The sequence below is a fragment of the Astatotilapia calliptera genome, chromosome 22 (genome assembly GCF_964374335.1).
Source record: "Astatotilapia calliptera chromosome 22, fAstCal68.1, whole genome shotgun sequence".
NCBI lineage: Eukaryota > Metazoa > Chordata > Actinopteri > Cichliformes > Cichlidae > Astatotilapia > Astatotilapia calliptera.
The window spans coordinates 17,359,804-17,387,644 of record NC_137442.1 but is presented as its reverse complement, the minus strand read 5'-3'; the positions used below and the strand labels follow the sequence as shown (position 1 = coordinate 17,387,644).

At 44.0% G+C, this 27,841-nt stretch overlaps 1 protein-coding gene across 2 annotated transcripts in view; it reads right to left on the bottom strand.

Moving 5' to 3' along the window:
* Positions 1-707: 707 nt before the first annotated feature.
* znf704 (zinc finger protein 704) overlaps positions 708-27,841 on the bottom strand; it is a 64,994-nt gene continuing 37,860 nt past the window's right edge. For both annotated transcript variants that reach the window (XM_026155794.2, XM_080296590.1), the window contains exons 3-9: positions 21,121-21,224; positions 19,762-20,039; positions 16,368-16,468; positions 15,853-16,147; positions 14,665-14,802; positions 14,497-14,588; positions 708-13,231 (exon numbers count right to left, since the gene is read on the bottom strand). In XM_026155794.2, the coding sequence (XP_026011579.2) occupies positions 13,117-13,231; positions 14,497-14,588; positions 14,665-14,802; positions 15,853-16,147; positions 16,368-16,468; positions 19,762-20,039; positions 21,121-21,224 (1,123 nt within the window). In that variant the 3' untranslated portion in view covers positions 708-13,116. The remainder of the gene's footprint in view (positions 13,232-14,496; positions 14,589-14,664; positions 14,803-15,852; positions 16,148-16,367; positions 16,469-19,761; positions 20,040-21,120; positions 21,225-27,841) is intronic.

Sequence of the window (27,841 nt, the reverse complement as noted above, 5' to 3'; positions counted from 1 at the left end):
GTCATAGTTTCACTGCCATAAAACAGTATTTTTGAGCCATTAACTGAGAACTTATGTATCTCAGCACAGTGTGCACATTGTCCCCTAAAAAATTTGAGGAAACTGGACAAGTGGAGGACAAAAGAAGTATTGGTAGGCCTGATCTGCCTACAGCAGCTGAACAGTATCTGAAAGTCATGTCCTTAAGAAATGGGGAAGTGAAGGGAATCTTCTTCTGATCCACTATGTAATACTGGCATCAGGTCAGCAAAATCTTCATTTGTCAGCATGAGAATGATCCCAAACTCATGGCCAATACAGTAATAGCATAATTAGACAGAAAACCACATAATGACCATATCTGTCATGGACTGGTCTCCCCAGAGCTCGGGTCTCTACATTACCGAAGCAGTGTGGGATCAGACAACAGAACAAAAGGGAGCCAACATCTGAAGGTGCTTCAAGAAGCCTGGAAAACTATTCTTGAAGACTACTTAAAGAAATCACAAGAAACTCTTTTATCCAAGCAGTGTTGAAGAATAAAGGATGTCATACCAAATATTGAGCTTGTTAGAAATGTACTAACTCTAAAATTGATCTGTAGAATTGACCTACATTATTTCCAATAAACAATCTTAAGGAACGCTTTGTGTTATCAGAAAGCGTGTGGTTAAACTGCACTCACACAGAAGCGCCACATTCAGGAGAAACGACACACCGACAGCAGCTAACAAACAGCTGCCAAAAAATCTTTATTCAGTTATAACCAGACGCCTGCAGAAACTTGAAGTCACACAGATCGCTCTGGAGAAGGTCTAAACTCTACACCGAGTCAAACAACAACAGCACCAGAACGCACTTTGTCAGTAAACACAATTTTACAACAAGAACGATGGCGTTTTCTACACACACAGAGATCAGATAAGAAAAACAAAATGGTACAGGAGATTTAACAGTCAGTGTGCACCGATTCTTCTCAACCGGAGAAAAATCATATATATATATATATGTATGTATATATATATATATATATCGATAGAAGTCGTTTGATAATATCGTGGAAAAGAATGCCATTATAATAATAACATCACTGGTGCAATAGAGTACACATTTTGTGATAGATCTTTACTGCAAGTGCTTTGTGTCGTGTGTTGTGTTCACAAAGGATCCCGTGTAGACTCAGTGTGTGACACTGACAGCTGTTGTTGTCGTGCGAGTTATGAAGAAGCAGGCCGGTTTAAATGTGCAGAAAGAGAACATTCAGTTGAAACATGGCTTAGTGTGTGTAAGGTCCAGCAGGCAGAAGAAAAAAACAAACCTCCGGGAATCCCAAATGACAATTTGGACCGTTTTGGATTTTTCTTGTTTAGAGTTGAACGAGAAGATCGATACGCTGCTATGAAGGGAGGCATTAATGACACCTCCCACAGGGGACCCTGTAGTATATGTCATTATGTGGGCTCCATGATCCCGTTTCCCACCTGTGTGTAGCACAAAATGGGACTTACTATGCCGTGGGGTTTTGTGGGAGCTAGTCAAAGAAATGTGTGTCCAGCACTGGTTAAAGTTTTCAACTGAAAGAAAAAAAAAAAAAAAAAAAAAAAACAACAACTCTTAGTTAAATAGTTTAGAGCAGGGATGTCAAACTCATTTTCCATCGTGGGCCACATACAGCGGAACATCTTTCTGTCAGTGTGAAGAAGTTTAACCACACATTTAAAGAGCAAATCAGTTTTTCCACACGATAAAGTTTTTCTACTGTAGTAAGTGAAATGAAATCTGTCAGTGTGACTCTTTGGGCTCAAGCTGTAAGAAATTATAACTAAATCATAAAGTGGGCAGCTCATCGCTCACAGTATGATAGTATGGGGAAGGAAAAAGCTGTAAAACGTATGAAAACAGTTAAAAGTCAATTTTTTTTTGCCATTTTTCTTTCTTTTTCAGAGCCGTCCAGATTGGGGGCTTTCCCGGCCAATTCTAGCCCCCATGCCTCATGTTTGACACCCCTGGTTTAGAGGATGTGGGTAGGTCAGTCTTGCAGACACCAAAGCCAGCTTGTCTGTAAGTCGACTTGTTGCGGCACGTTGTTCTATAATTTTATAATAAACAAGCAGCTGGTATCGATCTTCTCTTCAAACTTCACGATAATGTAAATAAGCATATTCCTACCCTGCAAAGAGAGAAGTGTGTGTGGGGGGGGGGGATCAGACACGTGATCGGCCCCACGGACATCTGAGACCTTCTGTTGTGGCGCCAACATGCAGAACCGATTCCACCTTCAACCAGAAGAAAACCAGAGCCTGCGGTTGCACAAATCTCTTTGTCTCGGGTAAAACTGACCCATGTGTGTCTCCCCCCCCCCCCAGCACCCTCACAGTAAAAGGCAAGCTACCGATTCCACGGACAGCAGCGATTCTTATCATCTAAGGTCACACATGGGGAGCCCTGCGTGCGTGCCCCGTTTCACATCGTCCTCGTCAATTATTCAAAGACTCGGACGCACGCGTACGCACAAACAGCAGCAGTTCCCCCCGCCCCCTCCCTCACGCGCTCCACCGATAACACCTAACATCGTCTGCGCTCTTGACTCAGAGAGGCCTCCGCGTCCTGTAAACGCGGAGTTACAGCTCATACTGGTTGCCTGATGGAAGGTGATGCTCCGCAGATGCCAGTGTGTGTGGTAATGAATCACGCAGGCGGCCGTTGGGCTGGTGTGAGCAGAAGTGTGTGTAGGGCGGTGAAAATTCATGAGGTACGACAGCTTGAACACTGAAATGTGCATTTATGGTTGCAGGAATGGCTTGACCAGGCTTTGTAGGGAGTAGAGGTGTACAAACACACACACACGCACACAAAATAAGCTTTTGTGGTCACTTGCACAACACAAACACAACAGGAGGAGGTATAAATGCTACATTGAGCAGATGGGACATACCTCGGGCGGTCGTTGGAAACACAGTCCATCATCTCTCTCTCTCACACACACACACACACACACACACACACACACACACACACACACACACACACACACACACACACACACACACACACACACACACGCCGATAACTCCTTAGCGGATCTGTGTTTTTGGACCAGCGGCCCGGTGAGACAGGAGCAAGCTCTTCGCATCGTCACATGATGAGATCTGAAGCCACGGGGACATACGCTGAGCAGCAGGGCCACATATCGCACCCATGATCTCACTCAGTGGGCTTTCACACCTCTTTCACTCATATTGTGTTTGCTTGCTTGCGTGTGTGTGTGGAGATGAGAGAGGTCTGTGTTGTGTTACATCACTGTTTAATGCGTGCAGTGACAGAGGCCCAAAGAAATAAAGGCGAGAAATGTGTTGTCGCTGATGTACGGTTGCATATTATCCTAACAGATCCTGCTTGATACATGATGCCGACTGATATAAATGATGCGGTTGCTTGAGCGATGGATGAAAACGAGAGAGCATCGCCAGTTTGGAAACGGTTCGTACCGCCCCAAAATGGTCTGAGCTAAATCCCTACATCGGCCACGTACGCCCACCCCCGTCTTTAGACTTTTCCTCCCCCCCCCCGGCGCGAGACACCGGCTTCGTGAGAACATAACGCTGCTACTCCTGATGGCACAGGAGGAAGGAGGCCTGTGTGACTGATACTGGAGCTCATCATGAGGTTTTAAGCGGCTTCCTAGGACTTATTTTCAGCACATATAGAAGGAGGAAGAGACTTTGGGAGACTAGTGTTTCTCTCAGAGCTGACGTGTTTGAGATGTCAGAGGGGGTGTTACAGGCTCATGTATGTTGACTGGAGGAGATACCAGAGGAAATCCTTTTGTCTGGTCTAAGGTGGCACTTGCAAAGATTAACTGATTTCCATCTGAAAACTATCTTAATCAGTCATCACAGCCTGCATCCAAATGCCAAAGGAATAGCTCATCAAGAAAGTCTTTGTTTGTTTTCTTGATGAGAGTCGAGAAAACCTCTGAAGCTTGTGGAGAAGTTAGCCTGTCAGCTTAGCTTAACCTCCAGACTGGGAAAAACAGAAGGAGCTCGGTACACTCTGCCACAGCAGCGCTCTGACGGCTCAGTCACACTAGAGCAAACACAGGACACGGCAACCTCCATGTAAATAGGTTTGAAAAAACCTTTAACGAGTTTGGAAAACTTTTTCCAAATTCATCGGATGATTGCAAGAAGGTGAGGTAACCAATATCACTTTTGATCGCAAGGTGAAACAATTAGTCTGACTCCAATCATTCGTGGGCAGATTGGAAGGTTTGCACATAACTGCCATGTGAAGTCTTGATTATACTCCACAGCAGACAAGGCAAACTGCACACCCGAGGATTGAGCAGTCAATCTGACATCTGCTTGAAGTCTGTCACTTTGGCAGGGTGTGTAGATGGTGCTTTGTCGTGTTGACTCTGATCGGTCACAAAACTCAAGCAGGCACTCGGATGAACAGCTGATGCTTAAATTTACCTCACAGGGACTCAAGCGGGTCCATGCAAAGTCCCTGCTTAATTCAGAAACGCAGACAGATTTCTAGCACGCTGCAACCAACCTGAGCCTGTCTGCATCAATGACGCGTCTCTTTGCATTCGGGGTCTCACCTCAACTGGTTGCCATTGGGTGTATTCCTACTTGCAGGTTACTCAGCGCCTTTGTCATTTTGAAAATCGTTGTTCTGTCTTCATGTTTTCAATCTGTGAGGTTCGGACCGGACTTACAGATTGTGATATTCGCTGCTTCATCGGTGAATCGCTGCATCAACACAGATTGGATGTAACTTGGCCGTGTTCAATCGCAGATGGTTTCCGTCTTATTGCGGCTTTATCACAATCTTTACGAACCAAAGTCACATTGATGCAACCTTTTTGAAGTCAATGAGACCGCAGGTTCTTCGCACACGGCTGCAATAATATTGGTCACCCTCGGTCTCCACCCACTGTTTTCTCTAGTGCGACTGTTTTGCAGTGACTGAATTGATCTATAAATGGCATCCACCTGTTTAATGGTGCGGTGGAGCATTTCTTCACCCAGACTTGTTACTTTCTGCGGTGCTGGTGGGAGAGCTTGTAGCATCATAATTGCTTTTCTTTTCAGTTTGTTTACAGTTAGGCAACAAAGCTGATTCTGGTTTGGGTTGAAATACAAAACTTAGAACTAAGAAACAGTCTGGGCCACAACCCTGCTGACGCTGGCAAATTATTGCTTTTTATGCTTTGGTTTTTGTGCAGCTGAAACAAACAAATGGGTCATTTAATTTAAGATTCAAATACGCTGGAGGTGGATTTTGTTGCACACCAACTCAGCCTCCTTCTCCGTTTCTCCCAGTCTCTGTGTCACAGAGAGAAGCCGAGAGCCAAAAAGTGGACAATAGTGTGCCGCTCCAGGAGTTGTGGCATCTGCCAGCTGCTGCTGGGACTGCTCCATAGTACATGTACTGGACATGCAAACATTTCAACCACAAGGACACAAAGTGTCTGCAGCGATGAGCGCCGCGCCATTGGACACTTCCGGATATCGGCGTTGCTGACATTAGCTTCATGTACTTTCACTTCCTAGCTTCAACAGAGCAAAGATTTCTCAAAACGCCTTCGCTGCTTTAAGTTTGCTCGACGCCTGGCAGCTGCATCAAAAGCAGAACCGACCCCGTTCAAGAAATGACACCCTAAGCACGTCGGCGTAGAAGAAACGCTCCCAGCCGCGGTCGCCGGTGGTAACAGATGAGGAAGTGTTTGAGATTTTACAGCCCAACTGTGGCACCTGATGCACTGAACAGACTCTGGAGCAGGAAAATGTGTTGCATCTAGTTTACAGCCTGGAAACACATATCAAACATTTACATTTAGAGGCTTCAAAAGGATAGAAAAACGCAACATACCGTGGCGACCATGTCAGGGCGGAGAGCAGCCGCCGCCAAACAAAGTCCCCCTTGCAAAGTTACTTAAACATCTTAAAATCGGGGAAATGTTGTTTTAAATAATCACCGTGTTTTAGGGAACTCGCGGTTAGACCTCTCAAATCATTTTGTACCGTGTGTGGTGTAAACAATTGATTCAATCAAGCACCACATGATTCAGGCCTCCTGTGACTGATGTCCACACATGGAAAACATCGGCCTTTTCAAAGCTTTGGGTGTCTTTTCAATCCAGCTTCCCAAGGGCGGTGCATGCAGGAGGAGGGACGACAAAGAATTCGTCCTCAGCATCCAACCAGCTGAGGAATCGGGTACTTTTAAAGAGATTTGCAAACAAAAGCAGGGGATTTTATTTTTAAGCTAAACTGTGACGCAGTTTAGCTACCGAGGACTGCACTGGCTGCTCTCGAGTCCCCGTCCTGGACGCCACAGCACAAGTAGAGCACATTTATATAAAGTCATGTTTTCCCATAATTTCCTTATTTGCATGCACATGCAGTATTAAAAATACAGTTAGACCAGAGCAGTGTGTATATATATATATATCTATATATAGATATATATAGATGTATATAATGTTTGAAAAAGGAGTGTAAAAATCCAGTGCGACAGTCATTGAGTTCTTGAGGTCTACATGATTGTAATCAAAATAAAACAGCCAGTGAGGTGATCCAGTTTGGAGAGAGGGCCGAGCTCTCTGTTGCATATTCGAGTTCAAACTGAGGAAGCTGCGGCACAAATACCCTGAAAACAAAGACTGAACGCCGTCTGGACTGTTTAGCGAATTTACATTCCGAATGATTAAAAATCCAATGATAGAATTCCGGCTGACGGAAAGTGAGTTTCTTCTCTCTATACCTGATCGCCTCACCTTCACGCCGAACGCGAGCGATGCCCGTTGAGGTTTTCCCGTGGAAGCCGCTTAGCAGCTCAGCGCTATAAATGGATCATCTCACCGACTGTTTCACATGCCGTTTGCTGAAAACGAGGCTTCCTTGATTTCCCAAACATATCGAGATTGCGCCACGACAGCGATTCTTCTTCATGTCAACATATATTTATCTACAAGCCCTTACACAAAGGGGAGAGGGGGTTCATGTTTGGGAAAGCAAAGAGAAGGAAAAACACATTGGAAACACAGTATCATTATCATCATCAGGTTTGGATCAAAAAAATAAGTTTACAGCAAAGAGTAGAAAAGTCACTCGCAGATATCTTGCAACATCTTTCTTTCTGGAGCTGAGACGGGGCTAAAGAGGCTCACAGGAGAACTCAGACTAGCCAGCACCAGAAACATTCCTCCAGAGTTTCTCAGAGCACAACGCTGCGACGGCTTGAGGTCCGATCTAGAAACTCCACGCTCATCAAGGCACATTCAAGACTCCTCCAAAAGGTAACCACCAGAAATGAGAGGTGGTGGTCGAGAGGGGGGAGCAACTCTTGGAAACACACACTCAGGACTTCTGAGCGTTTCCCAAAGCCATTTCACCCATCCTTCCACCGTCCTCCTCCTCCTTATTCACATTCCTGAATGAATGAAGGACGGACTCGAGAAGAGGGCCCCTACCCTTTTAAATCGACAACAACAACAACGCTGCCCCCTGCTGCTGCACTGGCAGCTGGAAAGAGGCAAAGACACCCCCCAAAAAATGCTGCCAGTTAGCACAGCAGCCATAAAAACCAGCCCAGAGAGTTGGAAGGCTCTGACACTGCAAACACACTTGTTCCCCAGTCTCAGCAGAGCGCCACCTGCTGTTAGCCTTGCAGAACACTGGAGGGTCTGTGAGGCAAACTGCAGGGCGCAGAGGCAGATAACAGCACCGTGGGCTCACGCACATTATCGCCCACTAGACGTGGGTGGGTGGCACGTCTGCAGACACAGCTGAGGTGGGGGCCGGGGAGGGGGGGGCACCTGACCAAAGGCACAGCCCGTCACTTTAAATAAAAAAAAAGTAGGAATTTTGATCGTATTATAGTTAGAGATATCACATCAATGTACTGATACACACCGATACTGTAGCTTAGATATACTGTACTGTAGCATATATTGACCTCATAGGTGGATGATACAGGGTATATTAAGTGTCAGCCTCTTGTCACAAAAACAAGCGTCGTCACGTATGAAATATTGATCTGGTTAAGGATCAGCTTACACAAACGAGGGGTCCTCATAAAACTGTCAACACGTGAACTGCTGTTAAAGCTGCCACCGTTCAGGAGCAGTGACAGCCCAAAGTGCAACACACACACACACACACACACGGTCCCTCATAGCTCATGAGAGTTGATGTTTATATCGTCCGTAAGTAGAATAATGCTGTCTTGTTTTACTCGGCTCATAAATCACAGCTCAGCCCTTTAATAGGCAGCAGCGAAGTAAACACGACAGAGAACAAAAGCCAGACCAGCCGCTGCCGCTCCGTGTGACAAGAAAACAAAAAACAAAACAAAGAAAGTCCTCATAAGTATTCATATGGCTCCCTCTCGAGCAACAAGTCCGCCTATCGTGGGCCTTTGATGCCACCGTTTTAATTAAGCTGTGTGAACACGTGTTTATAATGATAGCCCATTTCTGAACTCGTGTTTACGCCTCCACCCCCCAAAATCCCATCAGGTTTCAGGGCTGAGAGATCAGATTAATATGAATGAACAAGTTAGATTATCTGATCGGTGCGATGCTGCCATATGGTGTGCTGCACATCATTAACCTGTCAATTTGGGGGTAAAATGAACATCGTGATTTTTCCCCCCTGCTATTTTCATCTAAATGGGAGTAAATTATAAATTATTCTGCATCTCTGCAAATATCTCCATTTGATAGTTAAATAACAAGATGCTGCAGCCATATGTCTGCACGTTATGTCAAATTTCATCATGCTCGGTATACGGTAAGAAAAAACTGCCCGTTTACTCACTCCATCCAGAGCCTTTGAATGTCTTCATCAGCACTGATAAAAGGCAAATTTAAAAGGGGACCTATTTATTGTGCTACTTTCCTATAATGAGCCTTTTATTCTCTGGTTCTGCTAGAGTAGCTTTGCATGACTCACAGTTTGAAATAATCCTCATTTATATTACGGGCTACAGTACAAGCCTGATGAGTTCAGCCCCTTTCATTTTTAGCCAGCTTTCTACCTTGGCTGCCCCTCACAAGCAGCAGTTTTGAACAGCGGGTCTTCTGAAGCAGATGTTTCCGGTTGGCTGGGATCACATTTGTTAGTCTGATTATTTTAATATGAGTATAACTGCAATAGTATATGTGACAAAAATAAGAACAGAACACAACAACCCATTTTAAGCTACTTTACAACCCATAAGTATGTAACTTAGTTCCCATAGTCCTAATTTTACCAGCTGTGGTGATTATTAATGAACCAATTATTAGACTGTTATGAAACAAGCCCTCCTGCACGGTAAATATTTGATTCTTTTGAGTACGTTTTGAAGCTCAGACTCGAGCAGACCGAGACTGCACAGCTGAAAAGATCTGCAGTTCAATGAAAACCGAACCTGCTGATGAAGCCTGAAAGCTCAAGGACCAGTGAGTACATGGACTGTGATTCGATTTTCATCAGCTGTTATTCTGAAGCTCTTTGTTGTTACAGAAAATAACTTCCAAGCTTGAACATAAGAGTTCAGATTCAATGTGAAATAGAAAATAAGCCGATTTAATATTCTGCCGGTGTTTTCCATCTATTCACAGGGCTGAGCCGCAGACGCGAGGAAACAGTCATCAATAGAAGTCACCAAAATAAAAGCATTTAAAAAAAACAACCGTGTATTTTTGTTTGTTTGTTTTTTGGGTGGGTTTTTTTATTTAATTTTTATTTTCATGTTCTACAGCAAAACAATGTTTACAAAATGGAGTTAATGGAGAAACAGCACTGCGTTGAGTGTTTAGCACCTCTGTTTCTCCCTCCGCCGAGGGCACCAGGACGCATGCAAAGACAAACCCTGGCACAGTGTCTCTGAAAGCACCGTCACGACGAGGCCATCTTTGGGCCATCGAGATGTTCTCAGATCAGGCCACGGTCCACAAAACAAATCCCATCGAGCTTCCCCACGATCCAAGAGAACATGGACGGGTTTCAGAAATATGGCAGCAAATATATCTTTGAAGTAATTTTTTTGGATCACCTCTAAGCGAGGGAGTGAGATGAGCTTATTTTGGCCAAATCTTATTGTCAACCGTGAGATCGGCTCGACAACCCAGAGAGAGGAAAAACTAGCTGCCTGGAAATGCTGCCACTGTAATTATCCAGTGCTCTGAATGATCTGAACAACTGAAGGGACTCGTTTCTGGACAGGATCCTGACTGAATCTGATTGGCTGCCAAATATATATAAATATATTTTAAACATCAGTGGAGGAAAACGATCCAAACGCTGAGACGGAGAAGCCCCGTTCAGCCTCAACTAAAACATCCTTAAACCCCAGTGCGGCCAAATCAGGAGTGGACGAGACAGAGAAACGCCACGGGCCGTTAGACGCTTCAGGGGAGTGCAGGAGCACCGAGCTTCAGCAGCAGCCCCCCTCCACACACACACGCGCTTTGCCCGGGGCTCCTTCAGAGTTCACACACAAGAGCCAGCGAGCGCAAACACACTGAGGTGTCAATCAAACTAATTGCAGGCGGGCCTGCGTGACACGGGCGGGGAACGATAGGGGGGCGGAGTGGCAGACTTGGAAATATGATAAAGGTTTTAATCAACTGCAGTTTTTGACGCAGCGCCGGCAGTGGAGAGCGTTAACGTGAAGGAGCTCCAGGCGGGAATGTGAGGGTCACGCTCACTCAAAAGAGCCTAACGAGCTTCGTTTATGAAGCCGATGACGCCACATAAGAGTCTCCCTCAGCAGAACATGAAAACAAAAATCATAAACACTTCATATATATATATATATATATATATATATATATATATATATATATATATATATATATATATATATATATATATATGGATGTGTATATTCATATGTATGAACATTTAAATAACAAAAAAACAAATTAGTTTCATGTTTTTAGTTTTAAATGCAACTGTTTCTTTCCAGACAATAGATTTGACTTAAACAGTAACATGTTGACAAAACCTCACTGTAACAAGCACGATGGCCTTTCAAAGAGTGACTTGAAGGCTGCGCCTACAGCACGGCTCGTTCATAACGTGGCATTTGTGATGACAGAGGTTGGCGGTCATTAAAACAAAAAAGGAGCGTAAAAGGAAAACAAATATATACAGGATACAGGAACAAACTAGAAACAGCTGATCAAAAGTAAGAGCGCGCCACGACTTTCAGGCGCTTAAACTGGACGAGTGTGTGTGAGTTTATCAGCTGGTGTTGGTTTTTAGAAACTCTGATGAAGCCTGTTTGTGCGCGAGTGTGCGTGTGAGAGAGTGTGTTTGACAGAAACCCTCCCAAAAAAGGTCGAGGCTTTCAGGACGATCTTAGAAAGCAGATGGAAAGAGTTGGTCCGCGTTTGTAAACGCTCGGGCCTCGTGATTCTACTTCCTGGCTCTGAGGCGGAAGAAAGGAGGCTTTTCAACCTGCTCTCACCTCAGCAGCCAATCACACAGACTCTCGTGAGCCAAAGCTTTGCGTTCTGAGTGAATTAAGTTAAACGCCAAAGGAGTGACTTAATTAAGTGCCGCTTTGCTCTCCCAAAATGAAAACAAAAGCTTGCTGCAGAGAATTTAAGGGGGAGCAGCCGCAAGCGGGCGGACAAATATTATTACTCTTTCTGTAACGTCCAGTCAGGAGATGACGCGGAAACACTTCCAGCTTTTAAAAGGGACCGCAAAGGAACTGCGTTACACAAAAAGTATCTCACTTTGGGTTTTCAGCCCTCCCTTCTTTTGGATATCAGGTCATCGGGAGACGCCTTTGTGGCAGATGTAAACAAACTTAATTTGTTGGAGTAAAAGTTGGTGCAGGAGGGCGACTGCATTGAACGTTGCTGCTGACTTCCAGTGCTATGAGGAGGGTCTTTAACACACATCGTAGTAGCAGGTAGGTAAGCAGTCTTAGTTTCACCAAAAAAAAGAAAAAGAAATAAATGACACCGACTACACTAAACATGGCACCTTAACCAAAAAAACCAAAACAAAACGTGAAGGACAGGATAAAGTTTTGGAATTTTCGGTTGCAAAGTTTTCATGAAAGATAGAAGCTGTTGAGATAGTGCTGCATACACTTTAAGCTGCTGGTTTGTTTTGCTCTCTTCAGAATCACATCCCTGGTAAAGCAAAGAAACAACGAATACAAGTCGACGTGATCTGCTTTTGATTGTGTGAGAAGAAACCGTGTTTGTGTGTAGATCACTCGTATGGTCCATCTGCTTTCCCTGACTGGAAGTTGGATCTTCTGCTTTATTTGTTCTTTTTTTTTTTCTCTTTCTTTTTTTGCATTGGTCATTCATCTCGTGTGTGTTTGTGTACGTGTGTGTCTCTTCCTCCTCCTTTCCGACCGTCCACCACCCCTTCCCGGCTATGCCACGCATGCATTCCCTCGGTGCTGTCCGGGAGGCGTGAGGGACCGTGATAAAAGATCACCTCAAAGTCCAGAATTGGATACAAAGGGACGAACAAGTCGAAGGAAGAACAAAAACTGCGAGCTTTACCTCCACGTGCTTTTTCATAGCTTTCTTCAAACGGACTTCAGAGAGTTCCCTTCTTCTTTTGAATAAAAAAGTGTTTTTTACTCTAATCTTTTGAGAAAACACACACTTAAAAAAAAAAAAAAAAAATCATTTGGCCTTTTTCTCAACCCCCTTCTTTGACAAGACTTTCATTTAAAAACCAGAGCTGTACAAAACATAGAAAGATGCAACACTGAACCCAACATTAAAAAAAGAAAACAAAAAAACTGCAGAAATCTTTTTTTTTTCTTTACACTGTTTAGCTGCACCGAGGTTTTCCCAAAAACTGGGAAAGAAGGGAATGGCGAGCCCACGCTGGGAATCCCAGACGGCGATGTGAAAGGTGACTCTGCCGTCCTGCGGTTGCTTCCACAGCTGGAATGGTTCAGTGGAGCTGATGAGGTTGGGTGGGGTGTGGGACGGAGCCGGAGAACGAGGGCGGGGCCATAGCTGACAGACAGTTGCGATGTTGATCTGAAGAAAACCGAATGCATGCAGGATGACGCCCCCCCCCCCCTTTTCCCCTTGTTTTCCTCAGCTGGAAAACTGCATGGCTTGTTTGTCTGGCGAGCTGCGGGGGACGATCAGTCAGTGAATCTCTGGCAGGCCTTCTTCCAGCGGCACGCGGTGCACCACATGTCGCGGTTCTCCATCCCGTACACCTTACGGCACTTCTTCCCCTCGCCACGCACCTTCCGACTGGAGGAGAGATGAAGACCAACAGCACATGAAGCTGTTATATATTAACGACATAACAAACAACAGCACAACGCTTATAACACTGGGCGTTATTATTCCTGGACTCTTATTCGTCTTGCCCAGATGCCCACTGCAACTAACTGATTAGCTCTTGTCCCTTTAAGGCCAGCCTCCCTGGAAGAAAGCTTTTTTCTCACTGGTTGCCCCTCAAAGCCGCAGGAGGGTGGAGCTACTTAGGGACATCATCTAAGATGTCATAACCGAGCAAAAAGAGCAATCACGAGTTTTCAGCTCACAGAGATTACTCGTGTTTACACTGACCTCACTATTTGAAACTTTGTCCGCCATAAAAGCATACATTTGAAAACCAAAACCAGAAAACCATGAAGAGTACAACATGTTAGAGGTTAACATGAACACAAATCTATCTGACATGTTTGCAGATGAAGTTGCTGTCTCAGCTTGTGTGTATCTTCTTCCTGACAACAGCGCATAGTTCCTCTGTGGGGTTCAGGTCAATGGCCAATCAGGTACAGCAATAACACGGTCAGCAAAATATTTGGCAGTTTTGGTACTGTGGGGAGGTCCCAAGTCCTCCCCACAGTACTCCAATCCTCCACTACAGCTGTCTGCAAACAGCCAGCCTTTACAGCAGTGACCTTCTGTGGCTCACTCTCCCTGTGTGGGCTGTAGATGATCGTAGAGGATCGTCATCTGGAGGACCGTAAAGCATGTAGTCTTCCCCATGATTGTGGCTGTGTTCGCTGCACTAGACTGACAGGCACACACTATTTAAACCGTGTTCATAGCAGTTTACTCAAACTCAAAATGAAATATTCTAATAACGTGAGATATGTTTATTTTTTAGCTGTAGGCCACAATTATCAAAGTTAAAACAGAAATGCTGAAGCATGATGGTTTCTATGTAATGAGTTTAAAATAGATTAAAATTTCACTTTCTTAAATAACTGATGGAACATATTCAACTTTTTACATTCTAATTTTTTGAGGTGCATCCATATGTTGGAAGAAATTTCCTTTTTGCTAAGAAAAACATGACATCTGTCTCCTCCCAGTCCCACCATTGTGCTAAGCTAACTGGTTCTTTTTAATTACGCCACTGACTGCAGAGATAGATAAACACATATCAGAGCCTTATTCCATTTTTCAGGTTGCACCAAACAAGCTGAAAGAGAAAGGTTTAATTTGACCTTTAACTGAAGCTATAACCAGTCATAAGGTGAGACTCTGTGAGAGTCCAGTACCTGAGGGCAGCGGTGGCTCTGGGAGGGGACGAAAGCACTGCAATGGTCTGGGAACGTTGGTCACCAAATCCTTGGCTTTTACTGGGAGACACCTGGAGAACGAGAGCAGATCATGAATAAGAGAAAGACGAGCTGCGTGAAAGCAAAGGCTGAGCCAGGCTTTCTCACCGTGGTCCCGGTGAAAGTGACGGGTGGCGACTGCCAAGAGATGCTGAAACTGGAGCTGTTGGTGGGAGTGAAGCTGGTGGACGCCGAGCCGGCCGAGTTGTTGTTGCTGCTGGACGGGATGGACACTGGAGCCGTGGCCTGAAGGCAGAGGTCAAAGGTCACTATTTTTAACTTTTATTTAAATTCAGCATATTGGAATACTTTTATTTATTTTAGTATTTGTTAATTGATGCAGAGCTTCTTTGTATTGGGATGTCAGACAGTGGTTAGTGAAATCCTCTTACGAAGCCTCAAGCTGAACATTTTTTTCTGCTTTGAAACTCGATTTAATGATCAAGCGCCCTGAAGCATACCTTGCTTTAATCTCTTTTTTTGCTTCCAATTAAAGCCATAATTTATAAAATTATCATTTTGTGCTCAAGACCATAAACTAATCAGAAAAGTGTTAATGATGTCACAACCAACAGAGCTGAGGGTCTGTTCCCCATAGACTTAGTATCAACTGGAACCAGGGGAGTCTCCCCCTGCTGGCCATTAGAAAGAAAGCAGGTGAATGACTTCCCTTTTTTTTTTACCCAGAAACTACACCTGTCCTTTACATGTTTATACTGCAGGCTACTGATTGGCTGGAGATGGGACTTTTCCATCTTTTCTGACACCGAGTTTACCCAGAGGAGGTTTCTTTTTTTGGGTCAGATTTCTCTTTCTATTACATTTTTTTGTTAAAAAAACCCTCTTTTGTTATTTTCTAGGTGAGGTAGATTTTAATGGTCGGATAAATATACTTTATTCAAAGAAGGTTTTTTTCAAGGCAGATTTTTGGCCTTTATCAGAAACATAACTACTCATGTCAGACCTCAAGCGTGCAGCTCTGCATTAATATTAGATGCACAGATATTAATGGAAAGCTAATGGCGGTTATTCTTCAAACAATAATCTGAAAACCGAGGCTAAAATAGATAAATTGTGTCATTTTTCAACCTTTAATTAATTATTCAAACCTGCTGCTTGTGTGTTGATAGACCGCAACTGTTAGCACAGCTGCTATAGGGAGGGAGGGACCACAAGTCGCTGCGAGATCTTTAGTGTGTTTACGAACACTGTGACACATCGTCAGCGTAACAAGGACCTCGATAGTAATGTGTGAGAAACTGAGGGACGTATACAGAGCACATAAGTCTTCATCACCTGGTAGGCATGGTCTGTGTGGATGAGGTAGAGAGCGCTGGGTGCAGAGCGGCTGAGCGGCGTGGTGCCGCCGGCGTGGGGCTCCTTGGTGTCAGAGGGTTGAGTCGGTTTATGGGAGTCTGGCAGCTGGCTGACCGAGGGGAGAGGAGACGGGGGAGGAGGCGGGGGAGACAGGACAGAGGGCGAAGCTGGGGACAGGCTGCTCAGCCCGTCGGCCACCGAGTCCGTGTTCAGCTTAATCTCCGTGTAGTAGAAGTCCTCCTCACCGTCGCTGAGGTCTGAGTCACAGTTACGACTGGGAGACGAGCGCAGGGGCAGGACAGACAGAAATACATCATGAATGTAAATCTCCACCTAAAGGTCAGGTTAGCCATCTATCCAGTATCACTGGGACATATTACTATGCTGATAACCTGTAAGTCATCAACCAGAGGCAGGATATGAGCAGCAGAGCCGTTTTTGAGGCTTCGAGTGGACTTTATCTCAGGTGTGTATGCAGACCGTCTGTGTCTTACCCCAGGTGGATGGTGCGGATGTGTCTCTGAATGCCAGCGGCAGTACTCAGCACCTTGCCACAGTTCTTCCACAGGCACTTGAACATCACCTTCATGGAGTTCTGCAGGAGACACACAGCACATCAGTGTTTCGCTGGCGCTCTGATGCCAACTTCAGAGAGTCACACGCAACAACTGCAGGGTACATAACAAGAAATCGTACACATGAAAGCTTCTTTTCTCTGAAGGATGTGTTTTTTAATATCTGCCATTAACACGGAAAAAGTTTATCTGCACCACAGACATGTTCAGATAAAGGTTACAGAAAAAAATTTTTAGGTTATAGAAAAACTCTCATTTTCATTAACGAGCAGGTGTACCTAATCAAGTGGACAATGTACAGTATAAAGTCACTGATAACATTACAGTTCGTTTAAGACTGCACAGAAATGAAAATTCGCTCAGGTAGCAAAGTAGGTACAAAAAAAATATATCCACTGTACTATTATAATCCATTTAAAAAGTGTAAAATTTAGATTGCAACTTGCTCTTTTTTTGCACATCACATGCCATTTTATTTTAAACGAACAAACACATACATAGAAATTACAACATTCTGATGTAGGGGCTGTTTTTAGAGTAAAATAACCATAATTTACAAAATTAAGGCGATATATGAAATTTCTCAGATTAAACATGCTGCTGCACTGCCTCACTAACACCCTGCTAGTATTCATTGTTCAACGTCATACCTGTCCTAGATTAAAATGCAGATATGCCATGTTTACGTTGGGAATTTAAAGGATTTAAAGGACTTGCAGTCTCCTTCAGAGTGATCAGTTTATGATACCATATTTAAAGTCTTTGCGTTACACTATAAAGTGTCACTTTGAAATGATGTAGATTAAAACTAGGGAGGAAAACAAAATAGACACACAGCTTTAATGCAGCATCTATCTCTGGTGTTACCGTGGACACAATGGCGGTGATGCTCCAGTGTCTCTGATCTGCCTAATGTAATTAAACCACCGGCGTCCTACAGAGACCGTGTATTGTTTTCATGGAGTAAAAGAGCCCCGTGAACTTCCTCCCTGCCCTCCTGCACTCTCGCTCCGAGCTATTATAAACGGTCTTATAGCCACGTCTGTCAAGCTATTGTTAAGCAGGCTGATTTAACTTTGACAACATGTTTTATTTCTAATTTTCTCTCTCTTTCAGAAACACTCTCACACATACACACAGCAATCACGTGCCCCCCTTCCCCGATTGCATTGTTTTGTCTTTGTGTAACAAAAGCCGATTTTGTGTGTTGGCGAGCGTGTGCGCCCCTTTAAAGCAACATTTCACAGTTAATTAAATGGGGAGCCTCAAACGGTGCGGCGCTGCCAGGAGAAAAACAAGAGCACGCGAGTAGCATGTAGATAAGTTCACGAGGAAGCCTGGCATCTGCACGTATAGATTGTGTGAGTGCGACTTGTTAAGCCAACATTATAGGAGCTTTCGGAGACGCTGTTCAAGCCTCCGTCTGCGCTCTCTTCCTTTTTCATGTAATTCCTGTTAGTCACTCTTTAATTTTTCATCCACAACCTTCATCTCTCTTCCCGTTTCTCCCTCTCTTTCTCCTCCCTCCACGCCCTTCTTTGTGATCTTCCCAATTATCCGAGTACACTGCGCCAACGTGGAGCTCACTAAAGAGTCTATCGATTTCCCCCCCCCCCTTTTCTTTTCTTTTTTTTTTAGGCCAGCAGAATCTTTTCTGTTTGCCGTTGAGGGAATTCAAATCATTACTGTGTTTTTGAGAGGAGCTACACGTGAAGGCTGAGGAAGTAATTATTAAGGACAAATGTCTGGGGAGGACACACTCAAGCAGCGAGAACGGAAGAGAGAGGGGAGAAAACAGAGGCGAGAGCAGGGGAGAGGAAAGAATGAAAGGAGGGGGAGATGGATGATACCGTCGGCAAACTGGCACACAGGAGCGCTGATAAGCAGAGGAGAGCCCCGAGATGAAGGCAGAGAGAGAGAGAGAGCGACGCAATATACGTCGGACAAAATAACGAGTGACAGCGTGGTGTAGATGTGATGAGCTGTCAGTGGCGCGTAGTGATGAGACGAGGTGAAATGATTAGTGTGAAAGAAAGTGTGTGTGTGGCCAGGACGCGTGACACGAAACTCAAGACCGGAGCAAAAAAGGCTTTGTGTCCTTTCCTGTCCAATTTCCCTCTCCGCCTATCAGTCAGAAACTAAATTACATCAGTAACCTCACAGGTTAATATTGCAGAAGAGAAATCAACCAGCTCATGTACATGTGGCGGGATCTCAAAGACAAGTTCACGACCTTTATTCTTACCTCCAGATATGCCTGCTATCAGGATCAGTGCGACTGTTTCCTTCAAAAAAAGCTTTTAATGCACCACACGGTAATAAAAGTGAAGCCACAAGTGGGACAAAAGCACCTGGGAAACATATCATCATATCTCCTTCCCTTAACCCCGTGATGATTAACTACTAACAGTGCCGATGTTTAACAATGAAAAACTGCTACCATGTTAATATGGTTGTATCAGAAATAATCCAGTGCTGATAACTCCCTGATTGACAGTCATTCTTATTTCTCTTGATGCTGCATTGATGGCAGATGTTTACCAGGTAACTTGGCTGCTGATTGTTATCCATGAAGCATAACTGCTTTTGTACAGTTAAAGTTCTTCAACAGTATTTTGAGTCTAAAAACACACACTAACAAAAATTAAGTTTAACCATTGAGTTTGGCTCAAATCTTTATTGGCTTCGTCTCTTTTCTGCTAAATTTACAGAACCATCGAGATGATATTAGCATAAATTCAACTGACTCGAAAAATCGTGTTGGGAAAACACAGCGTGCAGTGGTTTTCATCATTTTGAAGGGGCATTTGATGCTCGTCCTTGTTTTCTGTGTATATGATTTTCGCTGTACAGCAGTGATACTCGCTTTAAAGATTTCAAATAACGAGGTCAACGCATGTACAAGTAATCCCTCACAGGGAGTCGGCTCAGTCTGCTATAAACACTCCGTTTCATGTGTTTTTTGTCCTACTCTTGGCTCTGTCATTGAGTAAGGATATAGCTAATATGATCACCTCAGTGGCCTCACCCTCCTCCACCCTCTCTTTAAAAGAAATGTGCCTTAAAAAGACCATCTGTGTCAGACAGGGGAAGCGCATCAAGATCACAAGGCGAGAGGCAGGGTACACCCTGGACAGGTCGCCAGTCTGTCACAGGGCTAACACAGAGAGACAGACGACCATTCAGACTCACATTCACATGGATAATCTAGAATCACCAATTAACCAAACCCCACTAAACTCATGTCTTTGGACTGAAGCCGGAGTATCCAGAGAACCCACACAGGATTTTTACCCAGCTAAACTCTATTCACCTTGCGCTTGCGAGGGATGGGCTCATCAAAGAGCAGGCTGCTCCCGTCCTGCTCATCCAGAATGGGGTCTTCAGGTCCTGCGGGGCCAGGCCCCACCCCTCCCAGGCTGGGTACACGGAAGGGCTTGAAGCTGTCTGCAGAGAGCGGTGGGGATGGTGTGGAGGGGTTGGACTGATCGCTCGGAGCAGACCAGCTCCAGTAGCCCCCCGAGGAGCTGTTGCTCGATGGGGTGAAGGGTCCGGCCGAGCCGTTGTCTTTCCACGATCCACTCAGACCCTCTGAAGACACAGAGGAACAGGAGATGGAGAGTTTATCTAACAGAAGCTCAAACTTCTTTAGTTATATCTGTAAATGCTACAAACACAACAAAGGATGAGATCAAGACATCCAATTAGGTTCAGACAGCTATATTTGCACTTCACAAAAAAAAGAGCCTCCCAGAAGCAGTCTTCACCATGACACAAGAAAATAAAGGTTACTCTCCTGTTGTGTGATTCCACCGAGACACTTCCAAGGTCTTCTTTTTTTTAAGATCAAAGAAGAGTTTCTTTTGAATATCAGCCACAAAAGGCATTTCACTTAGTGAAGCAGGGGAAAACTTTGCAGTGATTGTACATGTGTGTGTGTGAGAGAGACAGAGACCCAGTTTGGTTTAGTGAAGCTGCTTCCTGGCAGGGTGCCTCTCTCTTCTCTCTTCACTCGTTTCTTCGGCAGAACATTTAACATAAAAGAGGATGTGGCTCAGCAGCAGCACAGGCTCTGAGTGGTCAGAACAACAAGACTACTGGTTCATTTGAGAGATATCAGCAGTGCTCTGTGTTCCGTGCACGCTGTGTGATCTCAAACTACATGACTACATTTAGATAAAAAGTGTACAGTTAGCATTTAAAGCCCAGTTTGTTCATCTGTGCATGACGTACGGCAGTGACACCACGTGCACGGTGGTTGGCTGCGCGTCTGCTCGGCTGGAAGGACAGCAGGCTGGTTACAAAGACCGCCTAAATGGTTTCACGAGATTGCAGTTGTGGGGCATTTTGGACTTCCGCCACTTTGCCGAGTGGCAGAGATCCAGACTCATTGTGCTTTTCTTTGGATTCCCACAGCTCATTGATGAGATGATCCTACAGCACAGCAGGTGGCAGTAATTTATCAACCTTAAGCTTCCACATGCATTCACAAGATAACAGCTGTGAGGGAATGAAACACAGCGTACAGGAAAACACACAAATTATTGGCTCAGCGACTTGTTTTAGTTCGCTTTTCATAAAACTTCTGCTATGTTATTAGAAAAATAGCCAAGTGACGCATAAAAAGGAAATATTTATTTACGGCTGTTTATTTAGTACTAATGATGCTTACCACTGACTCTCACAGGTGGGCTCCTCACCAGCGGGCTGGTAGAGAGGCTCGTCAGCACCATAGCGGCCGTCACTTTGTCCATATCCACTTCCTCCTCCGACCGCCTGTGGAAACAGAAACAAAAGAAAACTTTACTGAGCTGCTTCCAATCAGTTAAAGAGAAAGACCTGATAACTCTCTTCTTCACAAATAAGTCCAGACTATTACACTTTTTTCTTTTTAAAACGGATAACAATAAACACACTACAGGCACATTACCATTTACAGGAAGCTCGAGAGCTCAGCATGTGTTTGTCTTCTTCGTTGCTCGGCCCGGTGTTTTTAGAGGGAAAGCAGATGTTGAGGTTTCCATGCTGCTGCGATGACTGCAGCAAAAACTGCTAATTACATTCAAGTTGGGTTTTTTTGTTTGACTGATGCAATCACCCAGACACCATTAAGAAAAATAAACAGCTAACAGAATAAAATACAAATAGAAACTAGGAAACGGATTTACTGCACAGGATGTTGCAGGCTGCAGAGATGACACACTTCACCCCTGTTGTTAAAAAAACAACAACAACAACAATAACAACGACACCCAGCATCATTACTGATGCATGCAAAAAAATAATAATAATGAAGAAATACGAGGAAGTCACATAAAAAAAAATTCAATATTGATCGTCTCTGCAGTGTTGCAGTATTCTGCTTTGTGCACGATCCTACTGATAAAAAACATAAAACAACAGGGCAGGAAGGAAAAATGAGAGAGCGGGGACATGTAATAACATTCACCGCCTCTTCTAATGGACAGAACAAAGCACCGCTGTCACACCCACCGCTGAATACCACAGTCAAAGGCTAGATGTCGTTCTCAGTGTTTATTTTTGGAAGGGTTTTGAGGCGCACACGCTCGGTTTCAAGTTGACTCAGTTTAAGAAGCCAATAAACACAGCTGACATTGAAACTTAAGGTTACTAAATGCATCCGTTTTGTGTGTAGATACAGAGAGGAAAGAAAATGTGAGTCTAGCTTTATCTGCTAAAAGTTTTCCAGAGTGGAACCAGCCTGCAGAGAAGAACAAGGTGCAGTTTTGCTGCTTTGGCAGCAGGAACAGGAGAAAGAAATTTTAGGTCAGTGTTTGGATAATTGACAGCTCTCCTAAAATGTTTATACACGGAGAAAGACGACTGGTTATTTGCTAAAAGAAGAGTGCAGCTGTTTAATGACTGCATGCTGATGAGCCACTGACAGGGTCACGTCCATGCAGCGGTGAAAACACTCAAACACATAAAGATGATCTCTACCGGGAATGCTTGCTGGAAGGTAATAAGTAAATCTGCGGTCTCAGGTGAAACGGTAACTAAATGTTAATTAAAAGCGGGTTTCATTGCCCAGAACAGCGTTCTTGCTGACTCAGAGTGGGCCTCTGGGAAGCAACAAGAGAGGAAGTGTGATCGATCAGCAATGTGTCAGCCACACTGGCCTAGAGACCAGTCAGGGTAGGGAAACGTGTATGTCCTGACAGGTTGGTGAGTGTTTGCTGGAGGCTGCTCCCTGTTACCAGGTGAAAGTGGTCACAGTGAGGGTGGAGCGCCAAAAAGTTCCTTGTGAGCTCTTTGGTCCCTAGCAGATTGACACGGTCGCCAAGGGTTTGCATTGAAGACACCAAGTGATCGGCAAAGACTCGCCATTTACTCTCTGAGCTTTAGTAAAAAAGTGTGAAACGAACTGGAAACGGAGAACGTTCACCTTAAAACTTTTAAAGCTATGCCTCAGCAAAAGATGCAGCTTTTACTTTGAAGGTGAGTGTTCACAGTTTCTGGTTTGCGTCACACCTTTTCAAAGTTCACTGAAGCTCAGTGACTAGTTTGCAAGCATTTGCAGTCTTTCTTGCACACCGTCTACTCCTGACTGAAGCGATTGTGGGGAGGATTTCGTTCCAGCGTGGTATTCCTTCTTATGACCAATTTCATGCTGGCAGCAACTTCACCAGTGACAGGTGGTCTCTAGGACGGCGTGACCAGGACTTTAGCAATCTACTTCAGTCATTTCCCTAAAATGGATCCAGCACTGGGTCGAATGTACACAATTCTGATAAAAAAAACTTTTACTGATCAGATCTGAGGAGCAGTTTTCACAAACATAAAACAGGTGAAGCTTTATTTAAAAGACATTTCGTGACTTTTCATTGGAAAAAGAAGAAAAGAAGTTAAATATAAATGCAACGACAGGTTTACGTTGTAGAGAGGCTCTTTAATGCCAGCATCTTCTTGTCAGTAGTTTCGCTGTGAATAAAAGACACTTTAAAATTTATGTGAAAGTAATTAAAAGCGTATTTACTTCACAGGGGAAAAGAAAAGAGCGATGTGAGCAGAGAACAGGAGCGCGCTAACAAAGGAAGAGCCTAAGCCTCCATTAGCTGATATCTAATTTATTACCCTTTCGGCTGTTGAATATGATGTCATTACAGCCTCCACATAAATCAAGAAAAGGAGCTGCACGCACAAATGCCACTTTTACCCCTGACCCCCCCATCTCCCCCAACCAGCCACCCAACATCACCATTAGAAAAACCCACTTCCTGGTCACCTTGGGAGGCCATCATGTGACTGTAGATATTATATCCACGGTAACAACGACAGACAGTAATTGCTGGGCGCTTTGTCAATCTTGAAATATGAAAGAGTAAATCCCAGGAAAACACATTAGGAAGACTCATAATTAAGATGTGATGTATGAGATGACGAGGACGAAGCTGAGAGAGCGGGAAAAGGGAATTTCCCAAATCGCATTTGTCATTAGTGGCCTTATCAAACTTAGTTTCCATCCAAGTGCTTATTATGGCTGTAATTAAACACACGGGGAGAGCATGCATGCACGCGTGTGTGTGTGTGTGTGTTAGAGAGAGGCCCGTTAAAACACATGATACATGTGACACAGGAGACAGGGTGGGATGGTTAATGGATCGGTAAGTGAATTCTGAGAAATGAACTTTATACCCTGGCATGTTTGTGTGCGTCTCTGTGCGCTTTAATATTCTTACTTCACTTTATTTGTAATAAAACATCTTCTCATATCCGATCCCTGGAGCTTCCTAAAGGGAACATTATCTTGGATGTATAGCTTCATCAACAGAAAACTAGACAGGAGGTAAAGGGCTTGTTTACTAATGCAGATTACATGAAATGGATCCATGTAATTTTATCTTGCTGCTGGCTATTCATAAATGGAAAATGAGTTTACACTATAGATGCTGTTAATGCTGCTAAACCTTTAGAGACTGATAAGGTTTTTTTTTGTTTTGTTTTTTTAAAATGACCTGAACAAAGGCCGCGGACGCTTTAACCGATGCTTCTGTTCAAGCAGCGTTACCAAATCGAATTACCTCTCTTCACTTTACAGCTGCCCCCGAGCTCTTTTACTCTAAAAATGCAAATATGTCACTGTTCATGGACAACCCTCCCACAAGATGATTTCACATTTACATACACTCAATACACAAACCCAATCAGCCAATCACATGACAGCAACTCAACATACTGATGCCAATGAGATCTGCTGAAGTTCAACCAGAGCATCAGGATGAGGAGGAAAAGTGATTTAAGTGATTTTGGCTGGTATTTATTTTAGAAACTAAATAAGAGTGTACATCACTGTCCACTGACAACAGACCCATGAGATTATAAAGACACTTACAGTATCACACTTTATTTTAAAGGCAGCAGAGTAATTATAAACCTGCATGCTGCTTTTTGTTTTTCTTACCCCTTCCTGCCCTCAGCTCTAAATTTAAATGCATGCGGTAGTGCTAAAGAAAATAAAGTTTTCATTAAAAATAGAAAGACAGCACAAAAGATAACACAACTGTGGCTGTGTATAAATTTTTATAAACATAAATAAATAAGCTGCTGTAACTTTCTAAATTATAAAATCTAATTATTTTGGTCTGTATGTTTTTAAAATACTAACAATGTTTTTAAAAATGTAAAATGTCAAACAGACTGTGTGCAATCACATATTGGAAAATCTGTAAGGACAATCCAATAAAGCAAGTGAAATATGCACCTTTCTGCGCTCTCACTGGAGCTGGAGTCTTCAAGCTGCAGACCAATAAGGTGCAACGCCAAACCAACAGGAGGATCAGGCCGGTCTCAAAATACACACAGTCCACAATCTGAAGACTCGCTTTAGTTTTTGTTGTGTTTTGATGCAGTTTACACACCTAACAGCTTGGTTAGGTTAAGAAGAATTTCATATTCTTTCAACACCGAACAAGTCAGCGAGAGCGACTCTGACGGAAAGGCTTGAGGGCAGAATTTTCCCCATATGTGCCCACTCCCACACAGACCTAAGGCAAGGTTTTATCCTATCTTTTTTCTTTTAATTATTCACCTTATATTATTAGACGAGCTTAGACTGGTTAATGGGCTGAAGAGAACATAAAGCAAAAACAGAAAAGAAGTTGATTCGGGCTATTCGCCGTCTCACAAAGACCTGCAGATCACTGCCCGACTGCAGGGAAAATCATGAACATATGTTGGAAATGACAGATTAGAAACTAAAGAAGTTAAAATTAGAAGTAGGGATAAGACTGTGTTAACCCTCTGTGGGAATGGAGGCACAAATAAAACAACAGCTCCCTCTTCAGGGGACTGTGATGAGCTTGGATGAAGATGTGGCGGTTTGCCAGTGTGTGTGTGTGTGTGTGTGTGTGTGTGCGCAACAAGTGGTGAAACTTGTACTTCCACAGCCAGATGTGCCTACTCTTTTTAAGGCAGTGAATACAACAAAACAAAGGGCCTCCATGAGAACAAATGAGACAGGAAGCGGGGTCACGTTCTTCTTCTTTTTTTTCATGTGTAAAGTCAGGTCGCCACCATAGAGGGGGGACGTGGAGGGTTTGGTTTCAAACAAAACAACGGGCAGGAGGAGAAAGGGGGGGGGGAGAGACAATAACAGGGGGCTCATGTTACCGTGGCCACCGTGGTTTGACAGGTAGATGGAAGACAAAGAAATGGAGGCCTGTCTTTGTTTTTCATCACATTTTTTAAATTTTAAATGAAAGAAAATACGTGGAAGGTGGAAAATATATAAACGTCTTACGAACGGGTTAAGTTTGCTGTTTTATCTCAGTATTTAAGGTAAACGCCGCCATGTGAGTCCAACAGACTTTCCCTTTATTCCACTGGATAGTTACAGGGAGTTCATACGCCAAATATACCAAATAAAAGCTCAAACGCTCCTGATCACTCGTTATCCCAGAATTTGACCACGCACACTCAATTCAACAATCCTCCTTTTTACAGTTAATGAGAAAAAAAACCTCTGGTCAGAGTGAATAACAAGATCCCGTCAGAGACACAGACTCTTTAAAATCTCTAATCTTTGTTTTCTCTTTCTCCACACTCCCTTTTTCTTTTCCTCCCAAATGCCTTCAAACTAACTGGGCCAAGGTCAGTCTGTGCGCACACGCACACACACACACACACACACACACACACACACACACACACACACACACACACACACACACACACACAAACATGCACAAATGCCTGGTAGCTTTACTTTATATATCACCCCAAAACTATCAGTCATTTTTAATGAAGGCAGCTGAAAGGTGTGGTGGGTTACAGGAATTCCCCTGAAACACAGGCCAGCGCTGCCAAGCACACTCGCCGCCCCCCCGACTCCTACACTCTTCCGTCTCCTCGCCTTCCCTTCGCCCCTGCTGGACTCTGTCTCTCTCACTTTTCACTCCTGCACTTTGAGCTTCTCTGACTTTCTTTTGCCGTGGATCACAGTGGGAGCGAAGTTAAAAGTGTGTGTGTGTTTTATGCACGCGTTCGCTTTGGATCCTCTTCTTTGATGCCACGTGGCGTGTGGTGGTCTCCTCCTTTATAACAAGCACTGGACTATGAAGACTATTTCCTCTTCAATGCACTCTTATAAATCAGAGAGCTCCTCCTCTGTTATCTGCTTATCTGATTTTCTCCCCGCTCTCCAACACACACAAACTGCCAAAAGGCATCTGCGAATGACACGGAGCTAACATGCATGAAGGACACAGCTTTTGATTGGCAGGTGTGTATGAAGGGAGACGCTCAGGAATTTCTTTGACATGCTTGTGTGCATCGCTCAGAGATGTTTCTGATAGCGGTTCTTTGTTGGTAAACACGCATAAACAAAACAAAACAAAAAAACACTGTATTTCCATAAAAGCTGAGACGCAGCGGGGTCAGACTAAAGCAGAGCATCGCCTATTCAATTTCCTGAAGCACACTTGGGCCCGGGCTATTCACAAGGTGGGCATAATTGTGTCTGTGGGGCTAGTACACATCCTGCCAACAGCTGCGAGACAGTGTTTACCTCTTTGCAAAGTCAAACGTGGCTCGTAAGCAGCATCAGTTTTTATGGCTGCAAAAGGAATTCAACAGCACATAGAGAGCGTGTCCAAAATAAATAATCTCCCTTAAGTGTTGTCCGTTTGCTTATTTATAGACTTGGAGCATGAGGTATACTGGCAGTTAGGTTTATGCATTTTTGGATGCTGGCACGACTTAGCTTTAATTGCAAGCCTTGACCTAAATGCTGCTTTCAAGTTTCACAGTCATTTCAGTGCACAGCCACCTGTTTGCAGTAGCTCATGTGTATAATGCTCGCCTTTAACCGTTTTGCGCATACTTTGCGACACCCAGAAACTCTCGTCTGAAGCCCGCGGACAACAAGAGCTGAT